Genomic DNA, 16723 nt, shown 5'->3' with positions numbered 1-16723 from the left:
CCCCATCTCCACATGTGGAAATCCTACCCTTCCTTGCGGGGCCGGCCCAGATGTCCTAGAAGTCTCCTCTCACTTCTCCAGCTGGAAGAGCTGCTCCCTGCTGCAAACAAACTCCCTGAGCACAAAATCTGGACCTCCCCCGTGGCGCTGACCACTTCCTGGCCTGTGTGTGGTGTGACTCTCTCTCCCTGCGATTGTTCCCATGTATCCTGCAGCGCCCAGGGCCCAGCGCAGCGCAGATGCTAACTCACCAATGAGCAGTGCTATGAGTTGGGGCAGGGGCAGTAGTTGTGACCCCATTTTACAGATGGGGAAATGGAGGCACGGATCAGTGGTGTGACTTGCCCTTGCTCCCACAGCCAAGGAGTAGCAGAACCTGGACTCAGGCCTGCGTTTCTCGTCCCAGAGGCAGGGCTCTTTCCAGGGCAGCCGGGTGGGAGGTGGGGTAGGGTGGGGTGGGGTGGGAGCTGGGTCCTGAGAACCAGCAGGCCAGAGGGATTTGGAGCTCGGATGGCCAAGTTCAGGAAAGCACAGCTGGGGAGGAGCCAAAGTATTTATTATGCTTGGTCTCCAGCTCCAAACAGAGCTGATGGATGGAGCCGCTGCAGTTCCTATAAACAGCTTGAGCCTCCCTGCCCTCCACCCTCCCGGTTCTCAGCCACCACAGCCCCAACTGTTTCCAGTGAGATAGGGGGTGGGGGTGGGGGCCAAGGGAGGGAAAGGAGGAGAGAAGCATGGGGGGAGGGGCACGGGGGAGGGACAAAGCTAAGGCAGGGTCCCAGAGAAAGGAGGAAGCCCGAGGAAAGGCGGGTGGTCAGAGAGGTCTCTTCCTGTGCCTGCCCACTGGCCTCTGCGGCCTTGCAGCCCACACCTGGCATCCTCCTCTGCGTCCCCTCTGTGTCCCCTGGGTGTATGTGAGAAGCCTCGTCACCCCATTCTCTCTGTGAGGGCTTGTTTTAATCCCACGAGTTTATAAGCCCTGGAGGAGCAGGGACCATGAACTCAGGAAGCCTTTTCTGAACTCACAGGCCCTGGGGACACAGCGAGGACTCAGGGCAGGATCTCCTGGCATGGCAGTGGGTCAGGTAGCTGCCAATGCCTCGGCTGAGGGCATCCTGGGGTGTGGGCAGCTGGAGGAGGTGACGAGAGCACGGACTGTGGGAGGAGGTGGTGCGGGTGTGTGGTGGGTGCGGAGGCAGGAGGGCCTGGCGCTGGGCGGGGGCAGGAGGGGCCGGGCAGCCTAATGGTTAAGCCTGCCAGCTCTGGAGGGGCACAGACCTGGTTTAAGTCTCAGCTTCTCTAAAACGAGCAATAGAAATGTCCTCAGAGATGGTTAGCACTAAACACAACAACGTACATCAATCAGCAGCACAGCCTACCCAGAAGTGCCCGGCAATTGCCAGCTCTAGCACGTTGTGGGCGGCAGCGGGGAGAGGGGGCTGGAAGGCAGCAGAGCCCTGGCTTGCCGGGGGCAGGTGAGAGGCTCAAAGGACAAGGGCACAGGACGGCGGATCCCAGGTCCCGACCAGCACAGGGGCCCTGAGCAGGTGAGGAGCTGGTGGGTCCCGGGCTGTGCTGGTGGAACGCCACACCAGCTCCTAGAGCTGAGGGAGCTGCCCTGGCACCTGGGGTCGACTGTGACGGGGCGGCCAGGTCCTCCCTCTCTCTAGAACTTGCCGAGAGCTCAGGAAGCCGGATGCTCTGATGACCTAGTTGGCAGCTGTGTCCACGTTTGGCTGAAAACAGGAATTTCTGCCTCACTGGGGGTCTTGGCCAGGTAAGCAAACTCCCCTGTTTGCCAGGAAAAGGGGTCAGGGGCCTGGTGGGCTCCCAGCTGGGTGGGAGGCCTGAGCTACTGCCTTCCTAGTAGGCCTTCGCAGGGCACCACACGCCTCTCCGCCCCAGCCCCACCCCATAAAACAGGCGTTCGAAACTTCCCTGTGGAGAGCAGGAGGCGAGAGGGCACAGGCCAGAGGAGACGCTGGGCGGGCGCGGTCTCCAGGAGGCAGGGCTGGCCTGAGGGGAGGGGTCCAGGGCGCCTGGGGGCGGGGGAGCTTGGGGGAGAAGCAGTTGGGAAGGGAGGGCTGGCACCTGAGGTCTGGGTGTTCAGGCCGCTGAGAAGAGGAGCAGGCCACTAGGGGACAAGGCCTGGGGCTGCAACAAAACAAAAACCAAAACAAAACGGCAGGTGCCAGGACCGCAGGACCACTCCTTGCCGGCAGGCTCTGCCTCACCCTCACCTCCTCTCTGTGCTCACTCCCTCACCACCCCCACCCAGGACAGGCAGCTTCTGTCCCCTTCCCCAGGCCCCGTACCCCCAGCTCCCATCCAGGAACAGGAATGGTCAACTTTCATCTGCAGCCCAGCTGACCGCTAACTAAATGCTCCAACCCTGGGGGGAACTTTCGCCCTTAGGAGGGGAGTCCTCTGGGTACCAGGGCTGGATGCTCAGGAGGGTGGGGCTGGAGACAGGGACACAGGCCCTGTCATCAGAGCCATGGGGTGGCTACAGCTATGAGGGACATGGTGTTCCCCAGGGAAGAGGGCCTGGGATGGAGTTCTGGCGATCACCGTTAGAGATGGCCCAAGGAAGGTAAGCACAGAAGAGCCCACACAGGAGTGGACCAAGAGGGAGGAGACAGCTTCATGTGTGAGGTCACAGCTGCGGGGAAAGCATCCTGGGGGTGGTGCAGTAGGGGTGCGTGGGGGAGTGGCCTGCTGCGGGGCTCAGGCAGATGAGGTCTGGAAAGTGCGCTGAGTTTGGCAAAGAACAGCAGGGAGCCCTGAGCAAGGGCAGCGTGGGGTGGGGCCGGGAGGGGCTGAGGCAGCCCGGGGCGGGTTGGGAATGGGGGGCGGGGAGGGAAACCACTTTACCAAAAAGCCGCCTGTTACGAGTGGGAGAAGGAGAACGTGGTTTAAGGGTCTTTTTACCATGTTTAAGATGGGCAAGACTTGTGTCCAGCTGACTGACGTCTGAGAGGAAGATGTGAGCAGAGGGAGAGGCTGGGGACAGAGGAGAGCAAGAATGAGTGAGAGAGGAAGGGGCTGAGGACCCCATGGAGTGGGGCAGAGAGAGCCGAGCACAGAGAAAGGAGGGCGTGTGGCTGTAGGAGGACGGAAACCAACCGTAGTCACCATCCTCTCCGCGTCGGGTGGGGAGCAGGTTGTCTACCAAGAGTCAGGGACAGTGGTGTGGCAGGGGTCGTGCTGGTGGCTGAGGCCCCGAGAGCCAGGGTGCCGATGACCCAGAGCCTCTGTGTCCCCAGGGATTTGCCAGGAGGATTGAAAGACCACAGTGGAAGTGGACGGGGCAGGGTTCGAGTGGACGCGATGATGCTGGTTGCTCTCAGCAAAGAGGACACTGGCGGACCGCACTGTTTCTCCAAAATTAGTTTTAATACATTCAGGTGGGTTATACAAAGAGCTGGTCCCGAGGTCTGGGCTGTGGCCCGGCTCGTGGGAGTGACAGCAGCACCATGTAGTGTTTTCAAAGTCAGGCGTGGGGGCCGACACCTTGGTGTTGTGTGCAGTAGCACCTGTGGTCTGATCCCAGCCAGGACTGGGTCCACCTGCTGCCCGTGCACCAGCATGGCCTAGCCCTGGCTCTGCCCATTGACTCTCCCTTAAAGCCTTTGGGCCTCGGTTTTCATATCTGTGAAACGGGTGGAGAGAGTATGGCACTTTCATTTTCTGACTCATGACCAAGGGCCCTGAGCCGGACCGTGGGCCCAGCACAGGTAAGACGATGAAGACAGTGACACAGGTTCTCAGGCTGGTCCCAGGGCTTCCTTTCTTCCCAGACAGCTCCTGACTGCATGGTATGGGGGACAGGGAGTTATCTGGTGGGCCTTTCCACCTGTTTCTTTTTCAGATGAAAAAGCAATCTCTTTGTGATGAGGAACAGAAAGAAAGTTTGGAGCCAGCATCATCTTGTGACGAGACAGCCGAGAGAGGACACCACTCGGGCCCACCCTGACCCCCACCCCCAAATAAGGTCTGAATCTTCTTGTTTCAGTGGCTCTGCCACCGACTTGTGCAATTCTGAGCAAGTCCCATTCTCTTCCTAAGCCTCAGTCCCCCTCTCTGTATAATGGGGAGGTTGGACTCAAGGGTCTCCAACTCCAAGCTTTATTCCATAGACGAGAGGGGATGAGGGATGCAAGAGCAGGAAGAGAAACAGGAGAACCCACTCCAGTGTGCAAAGGGGGGAAGGAGGGAAACTGAGGCGAAGATGGAGGGGGAGGGCCTGCAGCTTCCTGTCTTCTCTGCCTACCTGGGAGAGAGGAGAGAGTGGGTGTGCACAGCACAGGACACTCCCAGGCCCTGCTCGGGCCACGTGGGCCACTTCCTGTCCACCTAACAGCCTGCAGCCCCCGCAGTGGCAAAGCTCGGCCCCTAGGGACAGAAGGATATGGAGCTGAATCTCAGCTGTGGGGCCCCAGAGGGAGACTTTTGGAGCCTTAGTTTCCTCTTTTGTAAAATGAGGATAAAATACCAACCTCCAAGAGTTGTGATATAGAGGCAGACACAAGGCTTGGATTTGCATCGAAGCTGCCAAGCCGGGTGCAAAACAGAACCAGCTATCTAAGTTCTAACGCTGGCTCAGTAGCCAGGGTGGGGCTGGAATGGGGAGAGAAGGGGGCTGGAGGAGGGGTTTAGGGCAGAATCGGGGTCAGGGTGAGCAACATGGGAGTGTCAGGTGGGGAAAGAGTCTGTCAGAGCAGGAAACGGAATGGCCCAGTGCTGGGCTGGAGCCCAGGGTGACAAACTCTTAACCAGCCCCTGCTGGAGCTGCCACAGCTCTCCAAATGGCACTGGATCCAAGACACACTCATATGGCTCCAGCTCTCTCTTCCGGTCACAAGCTCTTTGTTTTAAGGGAGCCTGAAAGTCATTATCAGAAGATGTGACAAACAGTCTGCTTGGAAATGTCTCAGACAAATCCTCCTGGGCTTGGCCCTCCCTTGCCCTGGTGTGGCTGGGCAGGACTCTCCACGCCGACCTGCGGGGGCTGCAGAGCTCTGGAGCCCTGGGCTTCCGCGCCCTGAGGCCCGGCCACACTGTGTGGCCATGGCACAGGCCAGCGACAACCTCTACCAGACTGGGAGGTTCTTGAGGTCAGGAATGTGTCTCATTTACCAGTGTCCCCAGTGTCCAGAGCAGGGTGTGGCACAAAACAGATGCTCAGTGAAGATCTGTTGATCCGATGGGTCAACATTGTTCTCTGCCACCCCTGGAACTGCCCAACTTCCGACTTCTGCGGCTGGACCCCAAGGGCGGCCTGGGAAGTGGGTCACCTGCTGATGCAGCAGGATGCAGAGAAAGGAGCCCCAGGCTGGGATTTAGACAGCTGGGTTCTTGGACCCTGGCTCGCTGTGTGACCTTGGGTCCGTCCTCACCCTTCTCTGTGCCTCTGGCTCCCTTGCTGACCTGGAAGTGTCCCCAGCCTCTTCAGGCTTTGTACTGTTGGTTGAACTTCTGCCGGCGGATGCAGCAACAGGTGGCCAGCGTGGTGAGCAGGCCGGCGGAGACCAGTGTGAAGGTGAGGATGATGACAAGGTTGATGTTCTTGAGCCCTCCTTTCTCACAGTCCTCAGGACGCACGTGGCTCAAGGACACCTTCTCCTGGGAGCCAAGGTGACAGACCAGGTCCTGGGTGGCGTCCACGTCCACACGGCCCTGGTGCAGCTGGGCCGCCAGCCAGCCATTGCCGCAGCAGCTCAGCGGGTTCCCCTGCAGGTAGAGGCGCCGGAGGCTGGTCTCCAGGCCGCCCATGGCACTGCCTGGCAGGAGGCTGAAGCTGTTGTTCCGCAGGTCCAGCACCTCCAGCGACACGGCCTGTGTCCAGGCAGGCAGGTGGCTGAGGCGGTTCTGGGCGAGATTGAGCCGCTTGAGGCAGCTGAAGCAGGGCAGGTCCACCTGCAGGACCAGCAGCCCATTGCCCTGCAGCGCCAGGACCTCCAAGGAGGCCTCCAGGCCTGCCAAGGCCCCTGTGGCCACATCCAGCCCCGGGTTGGCAGAGAGGTCCAGCTCGGTGAGCGGCGTGCGGAGGAAGGCCCCTGCCCTGAGAACCTCCATCTCATTGTTCACCAGGTTCAGGATGCGGAGGGAGGAGATGCCAGAGAAGGCCACACAGCCTGAGGGGCTGGGCTCCCCCGGCCCCCCACAGGGGCTCACCCGGTTACCCTGCAGGTTGAGCCTCTGCAAGCTGCTCAGGCTGGCAAAGGTGTACGGGGGCAGGTCCCGCAGGGCATTGTCCTGGAGGAGCAGCGTCCGCAGGGACCCCAGGGCTCTGGCGCTCAGTTCCAGTGCCTCCAGCGCGTTGTGGCTTAAGTCCAGGAGCACCAGGCAGGGCAAGGAGCCCGAGCGCCGGGCCTCAAAGGCCCGCAAGCAGTTTCGGCTGAGGTTCAAGAAGCGAAGGGAGGTCAGGTGCTCAAGAAAGCCGTCGGGGACGAGCTCGATCTCATTGTAGCTCAAATCCAGATTCAAGAGCTGGGAGAGCGGGTGGGCGCTGGCGTTCCAGCTGGGGTTTGAGAGGGGCGAGGCTGACCAGCCCTCGGAGGGCGCGTGGATGCCCTCGCTGCCCTGGGGCGGCCCTGCAGGGAGACGGATGAGGTTGTTGGACACGTTCAGGTAGATGAGTCTCGGGAGCGCGGCCAGGTCGGGGAAATGGAGCAGTTTGTTCTCGCGCAGGTCCAGCCAGGCGAGCTGGTACTCGGCCCGGGGCTCGGGGGCCGTCTGAAAGGCCTCGATGCTGTTGCAGCTCAGGTCGAGCACCCGCAGCTGCTGGAGGCTGAAGTCGGAGATGCAGGTGAGGGAATTCCTGGAGAGATTGAGGTGGGCCAGGCGGGGCAGGGCCTCGAAAGCGCCGTCCTCGATGTCCATCAGCACGTTGCTGTGCAGGTCGAGCCGCTCCAGGGCGGGCATGCCGCGGAACGTGTGGCGGCTGAGGCGCGTCAGGCTGTTCTCTGCCAGCGACAGGCTGCGCAGGCTGGGCGCCTCCCCCAGCAGCCGCTCCACCAGGCCGCTGTACAGGCTGTTCCCGGACAGGTCCAGGGAGGTCACGTGCGGCAGGGGACCCAGACCGCCGGCACTCAGCGCAGTGCCCACCGCCAGGCGGTTGTGGGCCAGGCTGAGGTGCTCCAGGTGGGGCAGAGCCTGGAAGACGCCCGGCTGCAGGAAGCTGATCTCGTTGGTGCTCAGGTCCAGGTGACGAAGTGCTGTGTAGAAGCCCAGGGGCGAGGCCAGGATACTCTGCAGCTGGTTTCCAGATAGATCGAGGGCCTCCGTGTCCAGTGGGAGTGACGAGGGGACCTGGAGCAGGCCCAGGCCCTGGCAGGAGACTTCCTTGTCCACCTGCAGGAGCAGGGAGGAGAGCAGCTGGCATGAATGGGTGCAGAAGGGGATGGAAACAGACACCCTTCTCTAGGAAGGATTACTAGCCCCCCGCCAGGCGTGGGCAGCCTCCTTCTCTGGACTCCCAGAATGCTCGACTTCCTCCACTGCAGCCTAATCACCCTGTCTGGATGGCCCATCCCGCTCCCTGCCCTGTCTCTGGCACCCAGAACGGTGCTGGGCACAAGGGAGGGACTCAGTGAAGGTCCTATGGATAGACAGATGAGAGAGGAGAGACAGATCCATGCATAAATGCACTAACACAGAGAAACCCTGAGCTGATTATTATTCCATTTTACAGGAAACTGAGCCATATGTCACCCACGGTCGGCCCCCGGGCTCCTGGTTCCACATCCTGGGTCCCTGCTATGGGCACAGATAGTTACATTTCCAGTGTTAGATGGGAATCCACTTTGGGAGAATGTTTCCAAGAGAGAAAACTATAATTTCTGCTCCTGTCATCGCTTTTCATCTTGGTCTTTAGCCTCAGATCTCGTTCAATCTCTCATTCCACGGGCACAGCCTGGGGCCCAGAGCCCGCCTTCCTTGGGATGCTCCCAGATGTGGCCTGATTTCTGCTGCTGTTGCCGGCACCCTGTAGGCGGTGGCTTGCTCCCCATGGCTGGTCCAGCATTGGGCCCCCGGAGGCAGGGGCGGGGGCAGGGGAAAAGATGCCCAGGGCCCAACCCACAGTCTTTGGTGACAGGACTGTGCTTGTGCTGTGTGACCTCTATCAAGTCACATTACCACTCTGGTTTCTAATACAGAAAGTAACTCATCCTTCCCCACCACCCACGTGGCATTTTACATTTTGTCTAACACTGTCAGGCCTGTCTGGTGTGGTCACCCTCCTGACAGAAACCCGGCTGGGGAGGAGTAGGGCTGGGATTTGAACCCAGGTCTTTTAACAACCAAAGGCCTCACTCGTGTCTTTCCATAGAATGTGGCTTCTGGGGCCAGAATTCTTTTTGTGCAAATGCAGGTCTCCCTTCATCTCTTCCAACACCCCAGGAACCTCAGCCTTTCCCAGCAAAGGGTCTGACTTCCTCAACCACCCAGCTCAGGCTCCTCCTGCCCCAGCCTCTGGCTCTCCACCCACCCTTCCGCCCCATCCATCCACCGAATGCCTAGCAACTGTCAAAAGCTCTGCTCTGTGCTGCACCTCTGCTTAAACCCTCCCCGGCAAAGTCCAGGAGCCTCAGCAGGGGTGTTCAAGGCTGTGGCCCCTGCCAACCTGTCCCCTCACTTCCCAGCCCCTCCCAGTCCAGCCCACATGCAGTGACCACGCCTGACCACAGACCATCAGGGCCTCCCACACCCCCCGCCGGGCCTCCCCTCTGTGCTGGTTGTGCCACCCTGCCCAGATCCTCTGGGCTCCCTGGCTGTGCTTCCTCTCTTATAGCTTTGCCGCTCTCAATTGTGACTGTGTGGGGACTGGACGGTGAGCTCAGAGCAAACAGACACTGTGTTGGGGGACGTGGATGCCTTGGACCTGACCCACAGAAGGTGCTCAGTAATTTTTTCTAATGAACGAGGTTGACAGACATCATCGGTTTAGCAAAGGCCTGAGGCATTGAATCAATCCCTTCTCAAGAGTAAAGAAGAGATGATCCACATATTCGGATTAGAGCCAAAGACTGTTAGAGCAAACAGAGTGCAGCCCACCCACTTCCCAGATGGTGAGACCGAGGCCTGAAGATGGCAGTGACTTGCACGAGGTCACAGTGAGCCAGTGGCTGAGCTAGCAGAGAAGAAACATGGGCCGGGATGTTCCTGGCCTGGCTCAGCTCTGTGCTTCCTCTCGAGAGCCCCGAGGCGAGCGGGGTGAGGAACAGCTGCCCAGTTGCAGACACCTGTGTGACTCTTCCTACTCAAGGCAGCACAATGACCGGCCCTACAAGCTCCAGGGGAGGCAGCGTCCTCAAGGCCCAGACCCAGGGACACCCCTGCAGTTGGGCGCCCATGGAAACTGGAAACCCGCCCTGGCTGCCTTGCCAGTCCTTGCCCCTTCCTCCCTCCCAACCTCCCTGCCTGTGGGGCCGCTAAGCATAGCCTCCTCTTCACTACCAGCGCCCTGGGCATTTCTGACTTAAAGAAGAAACAACAACATGAATACCATGACCACCACTGTTGGGGACACTGGCTCCATGTCAGGCTTAAAGGTGCAGAGACCCCTCATTTAATCCTCTAGGCATTGTGGCCCCATTCCTATTGTATCCCCTAAGAAAACTGAGGCTTAGCAGGGTGGGCTGCCCCAAATCATGTCCAGGGAGGTAGCTGGGGCTCAAAACTACCCCTTTTCCTATTGGTGTAAGCCAAGTTCTGACCATTCGGCCCTCAGCTGGCCAAGCCCCCAGGCCGATACCCTCCGCAAAGCAAAACTGATACCCTCCGTAAATAACACCAGGCACCATTTACGGAGCCTTTATGGTATGGGGTGCGCTGTGTGGTGCTTCATATGCTACCCCACGTGCAAACCCAGAGGCACCACCTCTGGATCAGCAAAGCCTCCTGGGGGTGCTACCCCTGAGAGTTGAACCAGGACACAAAGCTGGCCAAGCCCAGAGCCCAAGACTTGCTTTCTACCCAGGTGCCCAGCACCCCTGCTCTAGAGGCTGGGCAGCTGCTGGTGGGCAGGGTGGCACTGGGACGGCCGGCTCTCCTGTTCCATCCAGGAAGGAGCCCGAGGCCAGGGCGGTGCTCAGCACTCCATTTCTAGGGCCCCCACGCCCCAGAGGCCCCAGCACTGCCTGATTTGCAGCGGGAGGGATCTTAGAGGAATTGGCCCTTGTCCCCTGAGTTTAGAGCTTCCATCCACTGTCTCTGGGATTTCAGGATGCCACTGCCCAGCTTCTTTTGTGGGAGGAAAGAGGACTTGCCATCCAGCTGCATTTTACCACACGCCCGTGGGAGGGAAACAGGGTAGGAGAGGCGCCAGGTGGTGGACAGCATAATGGAGAGCCGGGCTCGAATCCTGGCTCTGTCACCTCCTATCTGTGGGCCCCTGGTGGGTCACAGGTCTTCTCTCCAGCTCCTGAGTGTATTAACCTCCATGCTGGTTCAGAAAGTGCTTTCCTGTCTGTCACCTCATTTCCCCAGCATCCAAAGCTCGCCCCGCTTCCCCTGTGCCTGTCGGTGGCCAAGGCCCTTCACCTCTGAGCCTCAGTCTCCCCAGAGTAGACTGTGCATCTGTATTTGGTGACGTCTGAAGCCTTCTCTGCCCATTATTCTGGTTCTGGGAATCTCGGGGCTCTGAGAGTGGCGGCGACAGCCAGCATTTGTACCCACTGGCAGGTGGCTGCCAGCACTTCCTGCCTCCTGAAGCAGCTGCCCGTTCTGTGTCACAAGCTCTGAGTCCCAGGTCCAAGTGGGGCTGCTAGAGGACCTGTCCTTTCCCCTGCCAGGCTCCAGCCTTGGTCTCAGTGACTGCCCGGCCTCACCAATGGACCTAGGTGGTCTCTTTCTCATGTACCTCACAGGGTCACAGGAACTGTAGGGCTAGTTTCCCTGTCTTGGGGCAGAAAAAAGAAACAAAAAGCAAATCAAATCTAGCCCTCTCCCTAGAGAAGATCTTGGTCTGGCAGGTGAGACTGGCTTGAGCCCTTTCACCAACCATGTGCTTGGTGTGCTCGGTATTGAGACAGAGGGAAGCTTGGGGACTGCAGGAGCCCAGAGGGAGCAACCAGACTAGGTCAGTCTGGGAGGGTCAGGGGAGGCTTCCTGGAGGAGGCAGCATTTGACCTGTGCAGTAATAAGTGAGAGGCATCCCAGCAGGTAGTCCCAGATCAAGGAGCCCAGTTAGGGAAGGGAATTTGTCCCCAGGAGAGACCAGCACAGAGTAGTCCCTCCCAGCTGGCCCATCCCCAATCCCCTACACGTATACATATTCTAGATCACCCAGCTGGGCCACTGCCCTGTGGGGATAGCTTGGAGGAATAGAGTCCAGTATCGGCCTCACTGTTCCTAGCTGAATGACCCTGGACAAGTCACCTAACCCCTCCAAAACCTCAGTTACTGGCTTTGTAAATGGGAATAATGGAGCTTACCTGTCAGGATTTTTGGGTAAACAAGGTATTTAAACATTCTAGTAGGTGCTCATTAAGTGCAAAATATATCTGCTTTCCTCTCTTGACTCTTCTAACTCTGGCTTCTGGGGCTGGGGCAGCAGGACACCCTAGGGTGGGGAGGTGGGGGTGGCCCCTACCCTGCCTGGGCATCTTACCATCTTACAGGGCACCTTGTCTTGGTGTTGGGAGGCAGCCAGGCCTAGGGGCAGCACGGCCAGGAGCAGCAGGATCTGGTGGCACATGGCTCTGCGTAGGGTGAGGAGGAAAGGGGAACACTGTGAGACCACCGGCTCCTTCCCACTGCCAGCCCCCTGCCCCACCCGGTCTGGGCCTGCCCTCGGGGAGCCCCAGCCCACAGCTGGCGCTGGAATAAAGGTGCCATGAACAGGGAAGGGAGCAGGGTGGGAAATGGGGCTGTAGCCTGTCACAGAGGGCCTCCGACACCAGGCCAAGGAGCTGGACCGTCCCCCAGGGGAAGCAAGAGTTTTAAAGCAGTGGGTGACTTGGTCAGATACGGGTTTTCAAAAGCCCTCACGTGGTGGAAGACAGCCTGGAGGGGCTGTGCAGGAGGCAGAGGGACCCTAGGGGGTGCCCTGGGCCACTCCCAGAGCCTGCAGGTGGGTGGGACAGAGGCAGGTGGGCCCCTGGCTCCATTCCCACCCAGGCCACAAGCGGGTCCTCCCATCCCAGCTCCTGCCGCCCCACGTGGAATTCCTCATTCTCTGCCCCTCCCCCCCCACTTTTATTTTGCCCTTTTCTTTTGATTCTGGAGCCCTTGCCATTGTTCACGGGCTGGGCCGGGGCCCTTACAGGAAGCCGCACAGGAGGCTGCCCTGCCCCGGCGCTGTTCTGCGGACTTCCCCAGGAGCAGGCCGCCAGGCCCGCACTTTCACTGCAGCCACACTCCATGAACAGCCTGGGGGCGGGTCAGGGACCACACAGGCCCTGGGCAGGGCTGAATCCCAGTGTGTCTGGGGGTTCACTCACTCCCTCACTGAGGACAGGAGCCAAGTGCAAGGGCCATACAAATCCAGCCATCAATGTCATTCACTCGTTCATTCATTCATTCATATCTACTAAAGGCCTCCTCATGTTTGGCTCTGTGCTGGGAACAGGGACACAAAAACACGCACAGAAATGACCATAATATGGACAGAGGCCATTAACAAGGAAGGATACATAAAGCCCTCCAAGAGCACTGGACTCAGAGCCACCCACATCTGACTGTTCCCTCCCGGCCTCCTCTGTTCACTACTGTGTGAACTTGTACAAGCCACTTCACCTCTCTGAGCCTCACTTTCCTTATCTGAAGTTAATGACAGCCACACCAAGTTTTGTTAAGGACCAAATGAGATATATTCTATGAAAATGCCACTTACAGAGCCCTCATTATGCACTAGGCACTCTTCTCAACATTTACAAGTATTAACTCATTTAATCCTCACAATAATTGCCTGGTTTGGTTCCCTTATCTCTGTTCCCATTTTACAGAAGGGAAAACTGAGTCTCAGAGAGGTTAAGTAATGTGCTCAAGGTCACACAGCTAACAAGTGGCAGGCCCAGGCGAGTCTGGCCCCTGGGTCTGTGTCCTTAACCTCTACACGACATGGTCTCCCACAGTGAGTGCTCAGTAAACGCGTGCTGAGTTGTGACTCTGAAGGATGCTTTAGGAGAAAAGGCATTTACAGGGCTTCTGAGGGCCGTGTCTTTGACTGCAGCGAATTTTAAATGAAGATGGTAGCTCTGAGGTCCTTTCAAGGACCACAGCGGTACCTGTTAACCCCTATTCCCTGGTTCCCCTCAGGGCCACAAGCCTGTCCCCACCGCTGCTCTGCTCTCACCTGAATCACAGGTTGCACGTTCACAGGAAATTTGGTTTTGCTCTTTGAAAAACAGAATGTCAGCACCCATTTGAAAGCTAGCCTACTCAGAATCGAGTGAAAACCCTTCCAGGGGGCCTTCGAGGGCACTGGGGAGTGTGAGCCCGGCCAGCTCTCCTCCCCGACCTCCTGTCTCACTGGCCCCTCTTGCACCCTGGGTTCTGGGGGCCTCATATTTCCTCTGGTTCCCTGCTCCATACCTTCACGTCCTCTCCTCTCCTCTCCTGCTCATTACCTCCTCATCTTTCAGGTCTCAGCTTAGATATCACCTCCTCTAAGAAGCCTTCTTTGGTTCCCCAAGTCTGGGCTTTGTCCTCCAGTCCTCCCGGAGCCCCCAAGCTTCTCCCAGAGCACAGCGCCAAGCACTCATGGTTGGTTTACCCACCCCCGCCTATGGGGGTGCCCCTAGAGCAGAGGGGGCTCACTGTCCTCTGAGACCCATCTTATAGCACATGACAGGCCGGGGGGGGGTGCAGAGAATTGACACTAGGAGTCTTGGTGACATGGTGGCACTGGCGAGAGCAGTTCTCCTTGACTTTCCCCTCACCTCCCTGCCACATTCCTTCCCCCCTTCAGCGGGTTCTGACGGCTTTCCCCAAAAAACAGACCCCAGATGCGCCCACCTCCCCCCACCATCACTGCCTCAGTCTGAGCCGCCACCCCAATCCTGGGCCTTGACCACAGCAACGGCCACCTCAGTCATTTGCTTCCTTGCTTCCACCCTGACCCGTTATAATCTGTCCTACACATAGCAACCAGAGTGAAATTTTAAAATTATATATCAGGTCATGAATCTGTACTGTTTGAAAATCTTTGATAAACTCCAAGCTTTACATAATCTCCTCTCTAACACCATCGAGCATTTTCCCTTCCCTTACCCAATTCCAGCTTTCTCACTGTTCCGCAAACATAGCAAGTTCATTCCTGCCTCAGGGCCTTTGTCCCTGCTGTTCCCTCTGCCTGGAATGCTCTTCCCGCTCCTCACATGTTTTATTGTTTTCCTTACATTTATTATTTCCTGATCTTCTATTTCTTATTCTTACTTTTTTTTTTTTTTTTAGACAGAGTCTCACTCTGTCGCCCGGGCTAGAGTGCCGTGGTGTTAGCCTAGCTCACAGCAACCTCAAATTCCTGGACTCAGGCGATCCTCCTGTGTCAGCCTCCTGAGTAGCTGGGACTACAGGCACGCTCCACCAAGCCTGGCTAATTTTTCTGTTTTTAGTAGAGATGGGGTCTTGCCCTTGCTCAGGCTGGTCTCGAACTCCTGAGCTCAAGCCATCCTCCCACCTCAGCCTCCCAGAGTGCTAGGATTACAGGCGTGAGCCACGATGCCTGGACCTTCTATTTCTTATTCTATGGGAACAGCAGCCTACTGAGTAGGTACTCACTAAAGATCTAGTGAACAAGTGGGAAGTGGGGGCAGAAGCTTGCTGCAGTGGACTCAGTGGCGTGTGCAAGTTGAGGACAAGGAAGGGTCCTGGTTCAGTTCTGAGCCTGAAGGCAGAGATGCCAAAGGGGCCCTTATTTCCTCTCCTTCTACCAAATCCCACCCTACCCCCAAGGCCACATGCACATCCAGGAAGGACCATCCCTGCAGCACGTGGGAACTCTGCCCTGGAATCTGACGGCAGGGAAAGGGCCCCTCAGCCGTGGGTACTCCTTACTGGTGCCCAAGACACAGTATGTAGCATGTATGGGTGACTCTTTCCCAAAAGGGAGGACTTTGCCAAAGGGGAGGACTGGGGTCACTTAGGCCCAGTCTCAAATGCAAATTCCACCACTCACCAACCCTGTTCCCTGGGGCTCCCTTAACCTCTCTGTGCCTTAGTGTCCCACTGGTAAGGCAAGCAGCCTGGTTCCCATTCTGCCACTGGCCACCCCCAGCCATTGTAATGATCAAACAGAGAATGGCTGTGAAGGTACTCTGGATACTTATTGTCCTTCTCAGCTGGGACAGTGACCTACAGGGCTGAGCATCCCAGATGAGGTGTGCTGAAGGGGGAGGCCCCAGGCCCACAGACCAGTGGCCTAGGCAAGAGGAGGCAGCAGACATCTCAGAGAGAGAGAGAGGGAGAGAGATCAGGGTGGGGGCCAATCACACCTATCAAAATAACCCCATTCCAACTATTTAAGGATATTAGACACTCTTGTAAGCACTTCACCTATATCATCTCATTTAATTCTCACAACCACCCATTGAGGCAATTACTGTTTAATTCCGATTTTACAGATAAGAAAAGTGAGGCTGTGAAAGGTGAGGTGACTTACCCCCAGAGTTACCCAGCTGCTAAGTGTCCTGGAACTGGGATTTATCCAGGTCTACGTGCTGTGTTTTCTCGGCACATGCTAAGCTGACTGCCCCCTATTGCCCATGAAGAAAAGGAGGCTCAGAGAGGTGACTTACCCAAAGTCACACAGGCAGCAAATAGCAGTCAGGATCAGAATCTAGTCCATCTGCCTCCTGAGCAAATGTTTCCGCCACGCCAGGCCAAGATCCCCCTCCCTAACCTCGGCTGGCTAGCGACCCCTCACACCCAGGCACTGGAGCAGAGCAGACCGGCTCACAGCTGGGCTCTGGGGTCCTCCCTCTCCCTCCTCTCAGCCCCCATCTGACTTACTGGCAGAGCGGGGTCCTGGGAGAGCTGCTGCGGACGTTCCCGCTGAGCAGTGAATCACTAAGGGCAAGCCCCGTTCTGGAGACATGTGCATCCCACGGGGGAATTAGACCTTAACCCAAAGGAATGTGGCTGTGATGGCGGAATTTCAGGCAGCTCGGGGTGGGGGTGGGGGTCCCTCACATCTTACCACCCATGGAGAACGCTGGCGTCAGAGCCCCTTGCAGAGCGCTGGGTGCCCCCACCCCCACCACGAGAGACGGGCAGGCTGTCTAGTGCGGTGGGACGGGCAGCCCACGCTCGGCCGGGATCGGAGGGTTGTAGGAAACCTGAATTCAAATCCTGATCTGCCCTGGACTAGCTGTGCGTGTGTCCCTGGGCAAGTCCCGGTCTTCATGCCATTGTTTTCCCAGCTGTCAAATGGGAACGCCGGCCTCACCCCTTCGCGGGAAAGATCCGCAGAGACAGGAGCCTCGGAAAATGTCTCAGGGGCCGAGGGAGGATGAGTCCCGTGTCCAGGCGCGAAGCGGGGCGCTGGGGCGGGAGTGTTGGGGGCGTCCCTCCAGACCAGTCCCAGCCGGCTCCGGAGGGTGGGTTCCCCAGGGTCCGGCCAGCCTGGCCCGCGGCAGCTCCTACCTGGTCAGCGCGGCCGCCGCTCCTGTCCCGGGCAGCCTCGGCACATTTTGCGCGGCCCTGCCCCGCGCGCCCGCCCCACGCCAGACCCCGGGTCGCGGCCCGAGGAGGCGCACGGGCGTTCCGCGGCCCC

General features: G+C 58.3%; 1 protein-coding gene across 2 annotated transcripts; it reads right to left on the bottom strand.

Moving 5' to 3' along the window:
* Window positions 1-3375: 3375 nt before the first annotated feature.
* On the bottom strand, window positions 3376-16723 carry LRRC32 (leucine rich repeat containing 32). Of its 2 annotated transcripts, none has more exons than XM_045557308.1 (3): window positions 16594-16723; window positions 11618-11708; window positions 3376-7356 (listed from the first exon to the last, which is right to left on the bottom strand). In XM_045557308.1, exons 2-3 carry the CDS (start codon window positions 11702-11704, stop codon window positions 5452-5454), a joined length of 1992 nt encoding a protein of 663 aa, XP_045413264.1. In that variant the 5' UTR covers window positions 11705-11708; window positions 16594-16723; the 3' UTR covers window positions 3376-5451. The 2 variants fall into 2 exon arrangements, with proteins under 2 accessions (XP_045413264.1, XP_045413263.1); XM_045557307.1 differs by lacking the exon at window positions 16594-16723 and adding an exon at window positions 15747-16571.

The sequence above is a fragment of the Lemur catta genome, chromosome 7 (assembly GCF_020740605.2).
Source record: "Lemur catta isolate mLemCat1 chromosome 7, mLemCat1.pri, whole genome shotgun sequence".
In the NCBI taxonomy this organism is placed as follows: Eukaryota; Metazoa; Chordata; class Mammalia; order Primates; family Lemuridae; genus Lemur; species Lemur catta.
Note: the sequence above shows the minus strand (reverse complement) of the source record. Positions and strands in the feature narration are given on the sequence as shown.

Bases quoted from the DNA above. Each gene is read 5' to 3' on its own strand.
- LRRC32 (XM_045557308.1), bottom strand. From the start codon at position 11,704: ATGTGCCACCAGATCCTGCTGCTCCTGGCCGTGCTGCCCCTAGGCCTG. The intron at 7,357-11,617 runs GTAAGATGCCCA...CTGCTCCTGCAG, and splicing joins ACAAGGTGCCCTGTAAGATG to GTGGACAAGGAAGTCTCCTG.